This window comes from Pituophis catenifer, unplaced genomic scaffold (assembly GCF_029215685.1).
Source record: "Pituophis catenifer annectens isolate HBS135680 unplaced genomic scaffold, rPitCat1.0.hap2 SCAF_1, whole genome shotgun sequence".
In the NCBI taxonomy this organism is placed as follows: domain Eukaryota; kingdom Metazoa; phylum Chordata; class Lepidosauria; order Squamata; family Colubridae; genus Pituophis; species Pituophis catenifer.
The window spans coordinates 248,093,712-248,114,091 of NW_027256881.1; the positions used below are offsets into that span (position 1 = coordinate 248,093,712).

Genomic DNA, 20,380 nt, shown 5'->3' on the forward strand with positions numbered 1-20,380 from the left:
TGTGGATAGACCCATAAATTGAGTTTGACTTGTAGTGACTTCAAGAATATGTTCATGTGTGTTTGTATGGGGGGCGGGAGCAGCTCATTAGAAGTCGTTTGCAAGGCTTTCTTCTGATATGCTTCACTTCCCTATCACCAGAGTTGCTGGTGATCTCTCCATCCAAACACCAACCAAGTTTTTGATCCAGTTTTGCTTTCTCGAGGTCAGCCAAGGTCGACTGTCATCTGCTGTGGCCCTTCTGCGGGGTAGCCTTGGGCAAATTACCCTCCACCCTCCGACTGGCCACTTAGGGGGTACTTAAGGAGGGGATGAGAAGATGCAACTCATTTCTGTGAGGACGGTACGGAGCTATGAGGCGTATACTCGCAGGTCGTCCTAACCAGAGGGGAACCGTACGCGTTAGGATTCCTGAGCCCCGACTCCTTGGGCGGCTGCCGGCTGCGAACCGGAGAACTGGGACCTTTCCCGAGGAGCCTCCCCCTTTGTGGGCAGGGCCAAGGAGAAACTCTCCGCCGGGCACGGAGCGGGCGAGCCAGTGTTGAGAGCCAGTGCGCGTTTGTTGAGACTCTCCAGCTGCGCCTGCCTTCGCCCGCCGGGGAGCGCAGCGTTCTCGCTCGCCCCCGTCCCCCCTCCCTCGCCCCCGGCTGGCTTCCCCGCGGCTTTCCAGGACGGGACCATGTCGTCTTCTTCTTCCTCCTCCTCCAAGGCGTGGAGCTTGGGGCGCCTGTCCCTTTCCACCAGGAAAGGCAGCCTGAAGCCCTCCGCCCTGGAGCTGGCCGAGAACACCCCCAACGCCCACTACGCGCCGTTTGCCGTCTCCTCGCCCGCAGGAACCCAGGGCGCGAAAGAGCCGCCGAGCAGCGGCGAAGTAGCCGAAGCGGCCACGGTAGTGATGAGCGCCGATTTCCCGCGCCCGCCGATCAGCTTGGACCCGCGCGTCTCCATCTACAGCGTCCGCAGACCTCTGCTCAGCCGCAGCAACATCCAAGGCCGGGTTTACAACTTCTTGGAGAGACCCACCGGCTGGAAGTGCTTCGTCTATCACTTCACCGTGTGAGTCGAACCACTTTTTGCTCTCCGCTCGCGCCGGCCGGTCCTGCCGCCGTCGCCGCTCCCGCCCCTTTCCCGCGCTCAGGGTGGCTGCGCCTGACCTCTAACGTCCCCCCCTCCCCTTTCCCTTCCCCGGCGGCCTGGTAAACCCCCAGAGTCGAGGGGAGGAAACGGGGAGGGGAAGGCCAGCACTTCGTTCCTGGCTCAGGAAAGGCGTGAAGGCGCTGGGAGGGTGGGCTGGAGAGAAAGAGAAAGAGCGCCCAGCCTCCCTCCCCGCTCTCCAGGAGTTGGAGGTTGTGGGATGCCTGAGGTTCCGTCGTAAGTGCGACCGGCTCGCGTGTAGCCGGAGAACTCTTCCTCCCGCGATTGACGTAGCCCCGTGTCTGCAGTGCTGACTCGGAAAGGAGTCTCCCCCCCTCCCCCCCTCCGAGATTAATGGGACGGAACTAAGCGGGTCGCCTATTGCAGGAGGCCAGCCTCACACTGGACTCGCTCCCCCTCCCCCCCCCCCACCTCCGTTTCCTAACTGCACTCGGGCTGCCCAAGAATTCATCCTTCAGAGCAGAGTGTAAAAATACCCCACTCGGGCTGTTTTCAAAGAAACGCAGTCCGGCGCTTGTGTGTTTTCCTTGCAAGTCAGTCAGTCCACTGGAGTTCAGTTCCCGCCTAGGCCATTGGAAACAGGGGTTTTTAAAGGGTAAACTTGGGCCCTAACTTCTACCAACAGCTAAGTTGTAAAGCACTGGAGTAAGTGTTTCGTAGGCAACTGCCTACACCGAGGGCTCTTTCAGGACTCCAGTTGCACTAATTTTTTATTTATTTATTTTATTTTGTCGAGTACATATTAGATAATATATATAAGTATAAGCATGAATTCTGTAAATCCTGTTTGTAGGTATGCTCTCGTGCAAAGTACGGGAAAGCACCGGGCAGATAAAGACTCTTGTTTTGTTCCAGTCATTCATAATCCATTTAGCAAAGCAAAAGTACAAGGTAGCTAAGAAGCTATACTTGCTCTTGTACTAGAGTCAATACTTTGTTGCCCGTGGGAAGGAACTTTTAAGTCATCTGCCAGAATTGGTCAATTCATTATTTGGAGCTGAGGCCTTGAACTACACACTGCACATATACTTCAGTTTTAAAAGGCAATAAGGAAAAACTGGTTTATGAGCGAGTTAGAGGGATGGAATGGTAACAAACTATGTTTAATCCTTCTCTCCATCCTTTTTCTGCTCTAGATTGGCCTACCTGCAGCACACGTGTATTTCCTATTCCATAGCGTTCCCCCTCATATTTAAAGAAGACAAACTTTAAAAAAAAAACAAAACTTACAGAATGAATAGTGCCTAACGCCTATTTTTCTCTCACTTCTGTCTACCCTGAATTTCTCCGGATTTCCTCTGTAAAATTGCTAAACTTGTATTTCCCTTTTCAAATGTGCATGTGGAATGCCTGAAGTAGGAATCTGGAATGCACTGGAATAAAAAGGGGTATTGCACCAGGAGAGCAAAAGGGTCAGGGAAAATGATAGTTCAGAATGGGTAACAGATGGCAAGAATTAGCAAAAGAAAATCATTGGAACTTTGTGTGTGCACGCGCTTGCATGCAATCATTAAGGTCATACAACACACTTTCAGGTTTAGTTTACTGTCTTACTAAAGTAGTCCACAGACCATAGTTTGCATTTGTGACTTGTTTAGTATACCAGTAGAAACCCACAATGGTTTATAAGCAATAAACAAATGAAACAAACTGTGTTATGAATTAAAATGGTGTAGCCCAACAGATTGTCGACTTAAAACACTCTTTCATGAATAGCAGGTGGTCTGATCCTATAAGGTCTGATCCTATCGCTGAACATAACGTATTTAAATGATCACATCCATCTGTTATCTTTTAATTTAACCCAATTGAGGCAAGTTGGATGAAGGCAAAGACTATGATAATTAACCAACCTTTGAAGAAGCTTCTCTGTATTGTGACTGAAATCTATGTTCAGAATTTTGGTCATTTAGATAAGAACTCTATTCCCCCCTCTCCCAAAATATAAACGTTGAATTGATTGGGTGAATATGATCTGCCAAGTAAAGAAGGGGGGAGTAATATTCTGTTATATCAGTCTTTGGGTAACATTTTTAAAACAAAAAGGACTTTATTAACCAATTTCCTGCTACCAGTAATAATTTATACTTTGTCTCTTATCTGATTATTTATCTGGTAGGATTAGAGGTGGTGAGCACATGTAGTGTCTTCCGAACACTGAAAGTTCTTTCTGCTTCATATACAGATTATACGTGTGCCAAGAATTGAGAGCATAAGTATATCCTGAAACACAGCAGGCCATTAGCTGCCTTTGACAGTCTGCTTAGGAGAAACACAAGTGATTTGTTTCTTCATGTTGGTACATTTAAAATAGCAGATGTTATAAACCTTACAATCCTACATACAAAGGCCGTACATTTTATTTTGCTACTGTTGATATTTCTCGTTTTGAGCCATGGCCTTAACGAGAAATATCAACAGTAGCAAAATAAAATGTACGGCCTTTGTATGTAGGATTGTTATATTTGTCTAATAATCCAAGTCATTTATCAAGATGGGATGTTGGGTATAACACAAGAATATAGTGTATATCTGAGAAAGTAGGTTCAGATATTACGAGTGGATATAGTTTTTTAACATAGAAGAAGCTATTAAGTAGCAGAATGCAACTTGAATCTATTTGCAACAATGCCTGTGGGCCCTACATATTCCACAGGCATGCTTAGACAATAAAGCAGACAATAAAGCCCTTGATTTACAACCACAATTGAGCCCCATATTTAAATTTGTTAAGTGAGAATTTGCTTGTCAGAAGGTTGCAAAAAGTGATCACGTGACCCTGGTCATAACTATAAATCAGTTGCCAAGTCTCTGAATGTTGATTGCATGATCAAGGTTGTAATTGTGAAAAATGGTCATAAGTCACTTTTTCAGTTCTATTATAACTTTGAATGGTCACTAAATGAACTGTTGTAAATTGAGGACTATCTATAGATGGTTGACAATGGAGAGATAAAAGATTCTCAAAGGAATGATTATGTGGAGCAACCTCATTGATTTGGTAGCTAATCTACTTCAATATCTGTGTCCATCCATTTATAGATGCTTATCAAATGTCCAGCTCTATGAGAGCTATCTCAACCAAAAATAATTCTTCTAAGCATGTTTTCCCCAGTGTTCTTTAACAAGATTTATTAAACTGAAAGTGAAAGGGTATATGGTTATTAGTGATTGAAGTATTTCCCATTTAGAACAAATTTATTCCCAAATTGATTAGACCTTTGTTTGGTTCAAAGTTTGATATAAACTTTGTTAGTTTCTTTCTAATGGCTTTCCAGTAATAGGCAAAGAGGTGGTTCTTTTCACTGATAATAAGATGAGCTTCCAAAGCAAGTGGCTATTTACAGAACTGTCTTCTAAATTTTTATCAATCTGATTACATCATTACATCAACATTGCAGTGTGCCTACCAGACCCAAATATTGTTTCTGTGGCCTTACTAAATAGAGATGCCGAGCATGAGTCTGGTAGCAACTTTGAAGACCTGTATTCACTGAATTAATACAATCGTGCTGTTGGGATTCTATAAAACACTCAAAGGAGTTCCATAACTAAGCTAATTTGAGTGGTCACACCTGACTAAAAAGCAACACTACAAAAGGACTGATTAGATATGTAAGAAATATTAGTTCACAAAACCCAAGTTCTGTAGAGGATTCTATAGCTGTATTTTCTTTTTCTGCTTTTGTACAAACAGTGTGGCTTTGGTTTCTCTGTATTGGCACTGTTATTCAAGTCTATATGATTTGAAACTTATATATATATACATATATACACACACATGCACACACATATACATACCAATACACACACACACACACACACACACACACACACACCTACTAGACCAAACCTGCATGTATGTATGTATGTATGTATGTATGTATGTGGTGTTTGTATGTAGGTCTTTGGTTATTCGGGTCTTCTCCCATGTAAAATTGGAAGTGTCTTGGCGACGTTTCGACGAAGTCTCATTCGTCATCTTCAGGCTGGTGTTCTCGGCTTCGTGCTCCTGGAAGCACGAAGCCGAGAACACCAGCCTGAAGATGACGAATGAGACTTCGTCGAAACGTTGCCAAGACACTTCCAATTTTACGTGGGAGAAGACCCGAATAACCAAAGACCTAGATATATATATATATATATATATATATATATATATATATATATGTAGGTTTGGTCTAGTACCATGATGGCGAACCTATGGCACGGGTTGCACGGGGAGCCATATCAGTGGGCACACGAGCATTGCCCTAACTCAGCTGCAGCGCACATGTGCGTGCAGGCCAACTGATTTTTGGGCTTTCCGGGCCCACCAGAGGTTGGCAAATGGGCTGTTTCTGGCCTCTGGAGGGCCTCTAGGAGGGTTTTGAAGGCCGTTTTTGCCCTCCCCAAGCTCCTAGAAAGCCTCTGGAGCCTGGGGAGGGTGAAAAATGGGCCTATCAGGCCCACCATGCTATCGCATGCCAAAAGCGGGGGAGCACAGGGGGGGGTCATACGTGCATGCACGGGGGGGTGGGGCACATTGAATTGTGGATGTGGGCACGCATGCGTGCAACACCCCACGCTCCCCCCGCTTTTGGCACACTGCGGCAAAAAGGTTAGCCATCACTGGTCTAGTACTTAAGGTACCAGGCTAAAAACCAGACCCTTGAGTTTTAGTGCAACCTTAGCTATGAAAGGTGACTTTGTGCCAGTCACCATCTTTCAGCCCAACTGTCCTCACAGGGTTGTTGTGGGGAAAATAGGAGGGAGTATTTGGTATGTTTACCATCTTGAGTTATTTATAAAATGATAAAGGCAGGATGGATGGATGGATGGATGGATTGCTAGATAGATAGATAGATAGATAGATAGATAGATAGATAGATAGATAGCACCTCAGATTTATGTACATCCTCAAGTACTGAAGATAAATATACCAAACTGGTTTTTGATCCTAAATATTGTAGTATGGAGTACTGCTATTTAGGATTCTAGCTACTACAGTCTATAGGCATGTAAAAAAGTGGCTGTGATCCCAATTCGAATATTTGATTTGCCATGAGTCATTTATTTGATGATTTATAACAATAAGCCAATTCAATTTGATTTTATTCAATCCATTTGATGAAAAGGGCTCTTGAGTGCAAAAGCCCTTCCAGACTGTCAAACGGATTTGAATCCATCTGACTCCATTCAACTATTTAATCTGAATTGTTGATTCAGTTTATAAAGTCAGCTCAGTTTAGTGATTATGTTAAATTGCCTTCCCATTATATGTCCAAAATGAATTTTTGCATAGCCTAGAGCTGGTACTTATCCCACTGCCCCATAAACCATCTCTTTAGTTAGCAACTGTGTCTAAGCAGGTTTCATTCTCATTATGTTTTTCCCCCTGTTCTCTCCTACTTTAGGATTTTTTTTGCTAAAGGATTTTATCGAGGTTCTGTTGTCTTTCTCTTGATATTTCTGGAATGCTTGCCTTTTAATATAATCTTATAAATGGACTATATTACAAATAGTACTCACAGCCTGAGCACGGGAAATAGATATAATTGATGCTTTGCTATATAAATCTACTTAATACTATAAAGGAAAATCCTATCGTATATAGAGCTGGGACTTTCATAAATTCTGGATGCAAAAGTTTCTGTTTCTATGAATTGATATCACATTGTTGTAAGATGGGTGGTGATTGATAGATGATAGATAGATAGATAGATAGATAGATAGATAGATAGATAGATAGACAGAAATATCAGAAGAGGAATGATTAGTAACTCTATTTTGTTATTTCCTGCTTTGAAAGATTGGGGCATACATTAGCAAGACATTGAGAATGTGTTTATTTTTATTTATTGTTACATTTGTTTCCCTCCATAATCTCAAAAGGTTTTGGGTGATTTACAAAGAACAGAATAAGAATGAACACAACTGGATTAAATTTAGAAACATATATGACAGAGCCCTGCAAATAACTTGGTGGCAAGCCATGAAGATTATTGGATATACCAGACCAGGAAATCAATTCTAGAGGAAGGCTAATGATACTTTTATTGAGGCTGGCTATAATAACAAAATTTTGCAAGTCTGATTCACTCCAGTGAAATCTGCCTGAGGCACTTCCGAATGTTGTCTCTTTGTGACATAAACGTGCTTCAGATCCTTTTGCCTAGGCAATAGTTCTTGCATATTTCCATCAAGATTATCTATCTTTATAGGTCAAGACCAGCACTTTAATTGTACCTGGAAACTCATTGATAACCATTTCAGGGCCTGCAGCACAGATGTGGTGTTTTCCTACTGGGAAAGTTTAATGTGCACTTTAAACCAACTTCAGCTGCTGGGTGGTCTTTAGGGGGAACATTATGTACACCATGCGGTAGACTGGTGATGACAAGAGCATGAGTTACTGTAGTGAGGAACTCAAAGGGGAAGGAGTTTGACAGATCTGAACAGAGAATTGTACTTCATAAATCCGCTGTTAATGGGAAAAAATGCTGGACATACAAAAACGTGGGGCTGCCCTTGAAGCCCACCCAGAAGCTACAATTTGTCCTCAATGTGGCAGTGCACACAATGATACATCCTTTAGGTTTACCCATGTAACACCTCTGTTGTGTGAGCTGCACTGGCTTCCAGTTTCCTTCCAGGTGCAATTAGAGATGTTGGCTATTACTTGTAAAGCCCTATCTGCATAGGACACCTATATTGCACTGCTTTTCCCTAAGGACATTGATCCAGATTATATAGAGTGGGCATGCTTCTCTTAAATCATTTCCACCTTAAGAGAGCTAGGGAGTGTGCCTTTTCCATGGCAGCTCCTGCTCTGTCCAACACCCTTCCTTCTGAAATGCAGCAGACCTCTGCTTGCCAATTTATTTAATTCATTTTAGTTTGCTCTCTGTTAAAAGGTATCCCAAAGTGTGAGACTGACTACAGTTATTAAACTATTTTAAAAGATAAAATAAAATAAGACTCGGTTCTATCATAGAAGCTGAAAAGTCTCTACTTTAGTGGTTGTCGCATCAATGAAATAGATGTTCTTAAATAAATCCATCAATAGTATAATATGGGAGCATTATTAACAGGGCAGCATGACAGTTTATACAATATAATATATAATATAATAACAGAGTTGGAAAGGACCTTGGAGATTTTCTAGTCCAGTGATGGTGAACCTTTTTTCCATCGTGTGCCAAAAGCGGGGGAAGGCGGGGGGGTCATGCACGCATGCCCACACCCATAATTCAATGCGCCATGCGCATGCCCTCCCCCGACTTTTGGCACGCAATGCCACAGTGGGCCCAGTAGGCCCGTTTTTCACTCTCCCCAGGCTCCAGAGCCTTTCTAGGAGCCTGGGGAAGGCAAAAGTGGCCTTCCCCACCCCCATCCCCAGGAGCCAGAAACAGATCTTTTGCCGATTTCTAGTGGGACCGGAAGGCCCGTTTTTCACTTTCCCCAGGCTCCAGAGGCTTTCTAGGAATCTTGGGAGGGTGAAAATGGCCTTCCCCACCACCTCCCGGAGGCCCTCCAGAGGCCGGAAATGGGCCGTTTGCTGATTACCAGTGGGCCTGGAAGGCCTAAAAATCAGCTGGCCAGGCATTGCCAGCTGGCCAGGCAATGCTCACGTGCCCACTGATATGGCTCCACATGCCACCTGTGGCACACGTGCCATAGGTTCACCATCACGGTTCTAGTCCAACCCCCTGCTTAGGCAGGAAACCCTACACCACTTCAGACAAATGGTTATTCAACATTTTCTTAAAAACTTCCAGTGTTGGAGCATTCACAACTTCTGGAAGCAAGTTGTTCCACTGATTAATTGTTCTAACTGTCAGGAAATTTCTCCTTAGTTCTAAGTTGCTTCTCCTTGATTAGTTTCCACCCATTGCTTCTTGTCCTACCCTCAGGTGCTTCGCTCCCTCTTGTTATATAAAATACTTGCGTTCCAAAGACAAGATGGAGTGATTGTTAGTGATATTTCCAACCTGCTAACTTTTTTCCAAAGTTTGTAAGATAATATTAATACAAACAATGATACGTAATTTATTCATATTTATAAATATGTAGAAAACTTAGGCCTGGTTGTATTTGTTATGATTCACTCTCTTAACACTTAAGAACTCAAAGACACCTAAGTGTTGTTTAGTTACACTGGTTTCAGTAACCCTTAAGCACTTTACACTTAATTGGGTTATTTCTATTATGTAGAAGTAAGTATGGAGGAAATGTTTGGGATCCATAATCAGCTACTGGCTCCAGCGAATTTCATAATGAAGCCTCTCACTGATTTCAATTTGGCTTAGTTATATTCATTGTGTGCAGGAAGTAAATAGCTCAAAATTTTGAGAAAGTTGAAGCATATCCACTCTTTTCTCACTCTTGTGCCATCTAGATACATTGGATTACAGCTGTTCTCTGCGTGTGTCTTGAAAGATATAAAATTATAGGATTGTTTTCTATCTTGTTTCGCAATCACATTTACCTTTTGAACAACCCTATAAAGCAAATTACATTGTGGGCAACTGTAGTGGAGCTTTGCCAAATGAATATTGATCTCTTTTCTCTAATTCAACCTGGAATTCAACCCAAACGATCACATATAATAGAAAAGACAATGTTTTTAAAAACCGTGTCTCGTATTTCATGCCACTTGTACTGAATGCTGCAGTAAAGGCAAACCCTGTATATTTATTTTGCTAAGTGCGTAAACCACTTTTTGTCGAGAAGAGATTTGATGGTGGCGTGTTATAAAAAGATAAGTTCTGTATAATAGCAACAATGCCATGTGACATAGTGAAACATGTGTAATAGCGTTTCAACATAATGATAGGAAAGTTCAGCTGTTAAACTAGCAGTTTACAACGGTGTTCATGAAAAATTCACAGGCTGGAAATGCTAAAAGAAAAAGCTAATGAGAACCTTTCACCTATTTCATTTGTTTGTGTTCAGGAAATAAGATCAAGTCAGGGCACACTGAATGTGTCTTCTCTAATTAGGTCGAATATGATTCACTGGCTGATTGCAAGGTTGACGAGAGACTGTCATTAAATCATTCCACTACACAGAAGATTATTTGCCTGGTTTGGTATAATTCCAAACAGGTTATTTGGCATTTTAAGGAACCAATCATGTGTTCTCATTTCTTTGCAAGCGGGATCAGGGTCAGTATAATTATGTGAATACCAAACATGTACATTCTCAGGTGTAAGTCAAGCGGTAACTAAATTTCAGAAATACCTGGTTTCTGAGCAATACTGGAGGCACCATTCTATTATTCCAACAACTGCTGCTTGAATAAATACACATATAGCTTTTATACAGGCAAGAAGAATACTTGGAATTAACCCTGCATCAAAAATAGGAAACGATGAATACTGTATGAATTCTGGAAAGCAAATTACTGACTAGGTGGCTCAGTGGCTAAGACACTGAGTTTATCGATCAGAAAAGTCAGCAGTTTGGCTGTTCGAATCCCTAGTACAGGTCTCCTGCGTGAGCAGGGGGTTGGACTAGATGACCTTCAATGTCCCTTCCAACTCTGTTACTGTTACTGCTATAAGTCACTTTTTTCAGTGCCATTGTAATTTTGAACGGTCACTAAATGAGTGGTTGTAAATTGAGGACTACCTATATGTAATCTTAGCCCAATGGATGTTTATAATATAATATATAAACCTTGGAGTTGCATAGACATTACTTAACTCTAAGTTAAGTGAAGTCTGTTCAGAATTGGCATCTTTTAATTTTCCTTATTTCTTCAGTCCTAGCTCCAGTACTGCTGAAAAGCTCTTTCAAGATTGAGTGATTTGGAGACATTATCACATTTGTCAAATAAAGATACACCCATGTGTAGATGGAAATGCTCCCAGTGGAATATATCCAACTATAGGAAATAATAAGTTTGCAATATTGAATACTTGGCAAAGACAAAGAAGCGGTCAATTTATTGTGTAATTTAAAATAAGTTGGTATATTATTGGACAGAATTCCAAATTTAAAATATTGAAGTTTGATGGATCACACTTGAATTTTTTTTTTTTAATTTGATTTATATGCCACCCTTCTCCGAAGACTCAGGGCGGCTTACAATGTGCTCAGCAATAGCCTTCATCCTTTTGTATATTTATACAAAGTCAGCTTATTGCCCCCACAACTGGGTCCTCAATTTACCTACCTTGGAAAGGATGGAAGGCTGAGTCAACCTTGAGCCTTGGCGAGATTCGAACCCTGCAGTAATTGCAGGCAGCTGGTCTTAATAACCAGCTTAATAACAGGTGCCTTAAACCTCTGTACTACCAAGGCTCTTGGTAGAGTAAGTTACACTTAATTTTGCCGAAAGATAGATTAAAATGTAGTTGGATTGTGGCTACAGCATCTATTCAAAACCCATGTTTGTTTTGCACACTTAATTCATGTACAAGATTATCATGTATGAGGAAGGAGGACTATTCAATTTCCTTAGTGATGAGTTAAATTTTCACTACCTTGATTTCATTTTGCTTGACTTCACTGATGCAATCAGCAGTTATAATATTAGGTCATAAAACCATAATGCCTGTATCGTCAAACAATCGGATTTGTCTCAGTCTCAAGTAGCTTCTGTGCATTCTTGCTTCATTCAGTCTCCAAATACATTTTTAAAAACTTCCTGAATGTTATAGAAGTTATAATTCTTGTATCTGGTGGGATGACTTTCAACAGGAGGGGAATGCCTATAGAAAATACCCATCTCTGATACCTATCTTGTTGTACCTGATGAGAAGAGGTGGGGTGAAATCTCAATATATATTGTCTGTAAGCAAGCCTGGGCAAGCAGATTCTGTTTGTAAGAGAGTAAGGGAGATGACCTTGACAGAAATATGTAAAAACTGTTAGCTAGGCAAAAGGGACGGTTTTTAAAGTCTAGAACACTGAGTTTAGATTTTGAAGTGGCTCAGGTAGACACCTCCCTAATTCACTAGGATATAAGAAGGAAGGGGATGTATGGTACAGTCAGACATGCACAATTATGTTGTTAAAGCCAATCTCAATAAAAATAGAAATCTCAATAAAAACTTTCGGTGGAGTTGATTTCTTTGTCTTGTCTACCCAGTGGGGCTGACAGGGTATCAGAAAGTTGTCTATGTATGCAGATTGTTTGTTTAAAAAAAGCAGGAGAGTCATAAGGGGGAAAAAAATTAAATGGAGTCATAAATCATCCCTTGAGATGTGGCTTGATGCTATTATGGATGGGCAACTGGTAGACCCTTGAATTTATCTAATAAATGAAGAAGAAACCAGGCCAAACTTCTTGCTGTGTATCTCTCCTTGTGATGTCCTTCACTGTAATCCTTGGAGATAGTATTTTTATTTATTTTATTTTATTTTATTAAAATTTATATGCTGCCCTTCTCCCGAAGGACTCGGGGCGGCTCACAAATATGAAATGACGATAAAAACAATATCATTAAATAGCATTAAAAGTCCAATTTAAAATCCCACAGTTAACTAAAAAACCCAACCAGTAAAAACTAGTAAAAAATAATCCAAAGTGTATACAGGTAGTACTTGATTTACAACAGTTCATTTAGTGACTGTTCAAAGTTACGACGACACTGAAAAAAGTGACTTACAACCGCTTTTCACACTTTGCAGCATTCCCATGGTCATGTGATTAAAATTCGGACTCTTGGCAACTGATTTATATTTATGATGGTTGCAGTGTCCCAAGGGTCATGTGTTTACCTTTTGTGACTTTCTGACAAAGTCAATGGGGAAGCCAGATTCACTGAACACTTCTACTAATTTAACAACTATTGTGATTCACTAAGCAACTGTGGCAAGAAAGGCTCAGGCTCAACCCATCCAAGACCGAGTGGCTGTGGGTTCCGACGTCCCGATATAGTCAGTTGGCACCATCACTGACTATTGGGGACGAATCATTGGCCCCCACGGAGAGGGTTCGCAACTTGGGCGTCCTCCTGGATTCACGGCTGAATGAGCTACCCCCAGAGATACAGAGGATCCCGGATCTGCGCACCTTCCGCTGAGCTCTCAAGACCTTTTTATCCCACCAGGCGGGCCTGGCGTAATATTTTTCCCCTTTTTCTCTTTTAATACGTAAATTTTAATCTGTTTTTAAATGATTGGGGTGTTTTAAATCTGTCTGGGCCAAATTTGTTTAATTCGGTTTTATTCTGTTTTTTAAATTTTGTATTTATGTATTTTATTGTTTGGCTGTTCACCGCCCTGAGTCCTTCGGGAGTAGGGCAGTATATAAATCAAATAAAGACTAAAGACTAAAGAAAGGTTGTAAAATGGGAAAAACTCATTTAACAATGGAAATTTGAGGTTCAATTGTGGTTGTAAGTCGAGGACTACCTGTACTGTCTCCAAGCCAGAAAGAGGTTGTACAATCTTATCCTAAAGAGATTCCTTATTCCTATCTTGAACTCTTCCAAGCTTTGGGGCATCACTTGTGTACTAAGAACTGAGTTCACACCATTTACTAAGCCAAAATATGGTACTTTGATTTTGTCTTAGCAGATGATGCAAACCACAAAAGTCATAATTTATTCTCAAATTGTGGTTAATCAAAGCGTAGCTCACTGTCATATGCCATCCAGCTCATGAGGAGCGTTTGCTTATTTTCCATAAAAGTCAGTATGTTGCAAGAAAAGACTTACATGGAAAGTAATGTTGAATTAATTGTATGCACGTAGGAAATCATGAATTGTTCAACAAGATACATGGTGTATACATTTACTCCATGGGAGTACTTTTCATTCCTTTTCTATTTCATGCATGTGTGTTTCACATTTTTCCATATTCAGTATATTTCTATATATTTATTCCCCCCATCCAATTATAGCTTTTATTTATTTTTCACAGATTTTGTATAAATAATTAAAACCAATGAGAAAGTGAGAAAGTATTTCCTCTGAAAGAAAAATAGCCTCTAATTGGGATTCTATTTGGTTAAAGCCTAGAAGAAGCTGTATCTTTCTGTTTCTTTTAAAATGCTTTAAAAATCTTTGAAACGTTTTGAAAACAGGACTGTTTTCTTTTATAGGAGAATGTTAAAGAAGTAGGCACTTGCGATTACAATTCATGAAAAACAGTGGGAGTTTACTGACTTCAAAGGCATAGGATTGCCCCCTCAAACCCAGAAAACGTCCAAAATTAAATTCTGATGATGGGAAATGGAAATGTGTGAAGATGGGTCACTGAACTGTAAAAGTGAGATAATAAGTCTCATATGTTTTCCTTGTGACCCTTTCCCAGTGTAGAAAGGAAGACCATTCTAGAATAATCAGTAAGATTTTTCAGTTCTGTATGTGTCCTATTTTCAGATTTTATTTTTACTGTTATATGATTGTTTTCATTGCATAGTCACTTGTTTTCTTTTTTTTTTAATAATTTTTATTGAATATAAATATTAAAAAAGACATACGTAACATATACACAACAAACATTTATACAACATATACACAAAAAGAGTATAATTTCTTCTTAAGCATTTTTTCAGAGTGACATTCTACAATTCTACTTATGATATATTCCTTCACCTCTCCTTGCATAGTCACTTGTTTTCTTGTTGCCAACTTGGTTAATTAGTTTTCTTTGACCAAATCTGTCATTTCATTTAGAACCAACAACACTTGCAAGTATTTTTAGTTCATTCCCTCCCCCCCCCCCCCCCGCGTAGCCTGACATGTGAGTTACATGCCCGCCAGGTTATTATGCTCTCATAAAACGAAATATGGACACTTCAAATGGAATGAATGTATAAAAGACAAGTGGATCATGAAACTGCAAATAAATTCAAACCTTTGCCTCTTTCCCTTTCCCCTATTTTATTAATAAAATCTCATGGGGTTTTTGTTAACAAAATGGAAGTTATCAGGAACTGATCTTCCTCCTAACCGATCCTTCTAACTGTGGATACCAGAAAATGCAACTTCAGTGTTTTCAACATATGAATTGGCTTTTTCCTTCCCTATAATTCTTAAAGTTACAATTAGCTTTAGACAGTAATATCACAGGCATATCTCAGTGTCACCAATTTAATACATAATTTTCATTTCTTTGTTTCTGTATTGTTTGTTTTTTCCAAATGAATGGGTCTGCAATATGTTTAACAAAATGTTGCATTTACGGAAAACAATGTATTTCCACATGACTTTGAACCAGTTTGAATTCGACTCTGACTCTACCTGATTGCATGACATTAACTTTGCATTAATTTTGTTTTTCCCTTGTCCTCAGTTTATTTAAAAGCGTAGCAAGGTTGGCAGTTTTGCTGTATTACCTTGCACAGAATTTTGGGAGTGGTGTATGTCTCACTAGGAGGATTTCCCCATCTTGTCCCTTACTCTGTGCTCAGTTGAGTCTTCTTTTATTTTTTGTCTCCTGCAGACACTCAGTGTCCATTTCCGGCAGCTAAAGTATACAGTATCTTCCTCATTCCATCCTTTGCAATGATTTTTGATCATTGTTTTTCCATGTTCTATGGTTGGTTTTGGTCATTTGTCTGAAAAGCTGAATGGGAGGATGGACTTCACTCTCATCATATAGTTATTGCTGTGGCATATCTTTATGTATATGTATATGTATATGTATATGTATATGTATATGTATATGTATATGTATATGTGTATGTATCGGGTGGGTTCTACTTACCTTTACTACCGGTTTGCAACGGGGTTGCGCGCGTGCTCTTCTGCGCAAGCGGGATGACGTCAGGATCGGTGGGCAGAGCCTCCTGCCAGTTTTACTACCAGTTCTATAGAACTAGTACGAACCAGGGGCAACCCACCACTGATATGTATATGTATACATATATGTATACGTATACATATACATATACATACACATACACACAGACAAACAGACAGACAGACGTATATGTATATGTATATGTATATGTATATGTATATGTATATGTATATGTATATGTATATATGTATATGTATATGTTTTTCTTTTAGCCAGGTTTCTCCTATGTAACCAAGATTTTTCTACAGCCCTAGCTCAGTGGAGTCACATCCACTCGATTCTGGGCTTTTTTTTTCTGGCAGCCAGCAGGCCCTGAGCTAGGGCTGTAGAAAAATCTTGGTTACGTAGGAGAAACCTGGCTAAAAGAAAAACACACATAAAACCTATGAAAAGTAAGAGAAAAGAGATATTGTACCTTTACAGGGAGGATACATGAGATGTGGGTGTGGCTTACTGATGATGGCTAACGAGCCAGAAATAGATCTATATAAGTCTCTCACTAGGCAGCATAGGGCAGCATAGGACCTGCTGGCTGCCAGAATCGAGTGGATGTGACTCCACTGAGCTAGGGCTGTAGAAAAATCTTGGTTACGTAGGAGAAACCTGGCTAAAAGAAAAACACACATAAAACCTACGAAAAGTAAGAGAAATATATATATAGCTGCCCAGAGTTGTGTCTTTTAAGATGAGTGGTTATATAAGTCTGTTAAATGAATAAATAAGCAAAATAAATTAATCAAAAGCTTTTCCAATTCTTACAAATAGAAGCAAGCCATGGTTGCCACTTCCATCTGGTTTCCATCGTTTCTTTTTTAATTGCTAAAGTATTATAAAAAGACAGGTGCTTTTAGAATTAATAGTGAGCAAAGAATCAAGTATCAAGACTGTGCACACTTTGAAAATGGTATGGAAGAAATGCTTTGGATCAGGTATGAGCACAGGATCTTTCTGCTACTCAATAAAGCATCAAGTCAGGAGTGCTATTCAGCAGGTTCTGACAGGTTTTGGAGAACCGGTAGTGGAAATTTTGAGTAGTTCGGAGAACCGGCAAATACCACCTCTGGCTGGCCCCAGAGTGGGGTGGGAATGGAGATTTTGCAATATCCTTCCCCCAGGAGTGGGGTGGGAATGGGGATTTTGCAGTATCCTTCCCCTGGAGTGGGGTGGGATGGAGATTTTGCAGTATCCTTCCCCTGCCATGCCCACCAAGCCACACCCACCAAGCCACACCACGCCCTCCAAGCCATGCCCACAGAACCGGTAGTAAAAAAATTTGAATTCCACCACTGCATCAAGCCATGTCTTTTCAGACTACCAACAAAACATAAAAAATAACTTGGGCAGAAGCCTGAAAAAGACATGGCTATTTCAATGAGTAACAGAGAAGTACTAATACACTTCTGAATAATTTTTGAAGCATGCCGTTTCCAATTCTGCAAGCTACATCTTTTGTGCTTTTAATTTAGAAATATTTTATAACAGTGAAATTCAAAGAAACGAAACTAAAATTTAAGAGAAAGAGATACATGAAAAGACAGGCAATGCAAATATTTCCCTTTTTTAATTAGATCACATATCATATTAAGTATTTTTCTGTACAAAAAAGCTAATTATGGTTTATTGACTATGATTCTCTCAGGGAACAGATGAATAAGCTGAGTTCATTTCTTAGTTAAAAGAAACTATAAAAGGTTCCAATATTAAAACAGAGCTGATGATATTATCTAAAAAGTCCATAAATGGTCAAGATTGTGTAAATGTGTAGTCACCATAACAACATATTGTACCATTTGCATTTGTATCTAATTAATTCTTTTTATATTTGCTATAAATGGAGCAATATAATAGAATACAAACTTTTGTTTACCACTCAGTTTTCCTGTTGTTTTCATCTTGTGGTCAAAAGGGGTAAACTTGCATGTTCTAATATAAAAGTGTGACCATTGTAGTTGAAATTCTCATGTATAGAAAAGTGATTCAGGAGAATTGCCAGAAACCGTAAAACACACTTTCTCAAGTATTTCTCATAATAAATGCTTATATAGCTAGGAGCAAAATATTTTATCTTTCTATGATGTTTACATTTTTTACTGTCAGCAATGTTTCTTTTGGGAGAATACGCCTGATGCTAACCCAGATAACTAATAATTTCAGCAGAATACATTTTGCTGAATAGAAGATAAAAGACTGTCAAGTCAATATCACAAACATAATTGAGAGCAGACCTTGCCTTCATTAAAAACCAGTGGGTAATATATGTTAGAATGGGGTGAAATGATCCCACAAATAATGAAGAGAAGCTTTGAGGATGGGGCAGCATACCTACTCTACTGCAGAATGCAGATGGGAATTCTACTAGCAGTTTAAGTGTCAGGATGGGGTTTCTCCTAAAGCCTGCTACATCACTTTTCTAACTTAGTTCTAAATTATATCTATACCAGCACAAGGCTGGTTAACTAATTTCTTCCCATATGTTTTAACTGATTTTTTTTATGAAGAAGAACACCAGTGCAAAATTATGGTATTAGAAACAGTGGAGGAAAAAAATCCCTACCCACCTCTCACATGGAACAGAGGTATCATGTTTCCCCAAAAATAAGACCCTGTCTTATATTTTTTTGAACCCTGAAACAAGTGCTTGGCCTTATTTTCGGGGATGTCTTATTATTTTGGGGCGTGTGGAGCAAGACGGGGCTCCTCTTGCCATCTTACCTGATTTCCAGCTCTGTCTCCCTAACCCTAACCAGAGGAAATGGCGGGGACTGGCTGTGCATGTGTTTAAATAGTTTCGGAGAGGGCTTATTTTGGGGGGGCAGTTATTTTAATGCATGTGCTCAAAAGCCCAATTGGGCTTATTATCAGGAGATGTCTTATTTTAGGGGAAACAGGGTAGAGCCAAACATCCTACCACTCGTGTTTGCAATTCCCCAATTAGGGTTGTTCTTTCTACAAAATAAATCAATGTAAGTGGAAAAGTTGATAGGATCTACCCAATACTAAAACAAAACTTGCTACTTATGGAATTCAAATTTTGTAATTTTATTTTTTTATTTGTATCCCACCTTTATTATTTTTACAAATAACACAAGGTAGTGAACATATCCAACATACCTTCCTCCTCCTATTTTTCTCACAACAACCACCTTGTGAGGTGAATTTGGGCTGAGGGAGTGTCATAGGCCCAAAGTCACTAAGGTGGCTTTCATGTCTAAAGCAGAACTTGAACTTAAGTCTCCTGCTTTCTAGCCTGGTGCCTTAACCACTAGACCATACTGACTCCTATTTGCTAGTTTTTAAAATTTGCTAGTGTTTAAGATATATTTATTTATTTGATTGATTGATTGAATGATTTGATAATTCAGTCCACAAAAATGACTCTGGGTGGATTACAGTTGTTAACATATATATTTGTGTGAAGGTATGTGTATGGCATGTTTAGATTAATCATTAAAAACATGTTCCTTTAATAGAGTTTGAAAATAAAATGTTAAAACATAGCACTAGCACTTAGACTTATATACCGCTTCACAGTGTTTGACAGCCTTCTCTAAGCAGTTTACAGAATCAGCATATTGCCCCCAACAATCTGGGTCCTTATGTTGCTGACTTCAGAAGGATGGAAGGATGAGTCAACCTTGAGCCAGTGAGAATTGAACTACTGGCAGTCGGCAAAATTAGCCTGCAATACTGCATTCTAACCACTGTGCCACTATGCCACCATGTTGACTTCAGAATTTTTTTTTATAAGCAATGACTACTATTTGGATTATTCAAATAGAAATATAAAGCAGTGAAGAATTTAAAATAAACTATTCCAAGTCATTTATGTGTGTGTGTGTGTGTTTAGGTAGGTAGGTAGGTATCATATTTATGTGGCCACCCATCTCACAAAAACACAATTCAGGGTGGCAGACACCAGTGAATGATGCTTCATTAATGCAGTTGTGTAAATGTTTTTATAATTTGCTCAGATGTACTTATTATTCAGATATTGTGCTTTTAAATTCTCCTTTTACTTTCTCTGCCAGCTATCTTGATTTGCAGATTTCAATTATAGTTTGTATTATTTGTGGCATTTTTAAAGGATTTGTCAGAGTTGCTGCCTTATGAATATTCAGTAACTAGTGCTTCTCTTCATCTTCTTAAGTACATTTTATTTTAGAACAAAATAGTAATTATGTTAATCTAATTGTAAAATTATACTATGGACATAACAATACAGATTCTTAGAGAAAATTTGAATGCAAATCTTTGATGTAATGGTAAAATAATAGGATTCAATACAGGTAGTCCTCGACTTGCAACCATTGGTTTAATGGCTGTCTGAAGTTACAATGGCAATGAAAAAAGTGACTTGTGGTCATTTTTTACACTTGCAACCATCGCAGTATCTCCATGGTCATGTGATCAAAATTTGGACACTTGGCAACATGTGTTTATGATGATTGCATCTTTTCTGACATTTACAAGCCAAGTTAAT

At 39.6% G+C, this 20,380-nt stretch overlaps 1 protein-coding gene across 1 annotated transcript in view; it reads left to right on the forward strand.

The window, feature by feature from the left end:
• Positions 1–679: 679 nt before the first annotated feature.
• The window catches only part of KCNQ1 (potassium voltage-gated channel subfamily Q member 1), a 379,098-nt gene continuing 359,397 nt past the window's right edge, over positions 680–20,380 (forward strand). The window contains exon 1 of the mRNA XM_070957421.1: positions 680–1,056. Coding sequence (XP_070813522.1) covers positions 680–1,056 — 377 coding nt within the window. The remainder of the gene's footprint in view (positions 1,057–20,380) is intronic.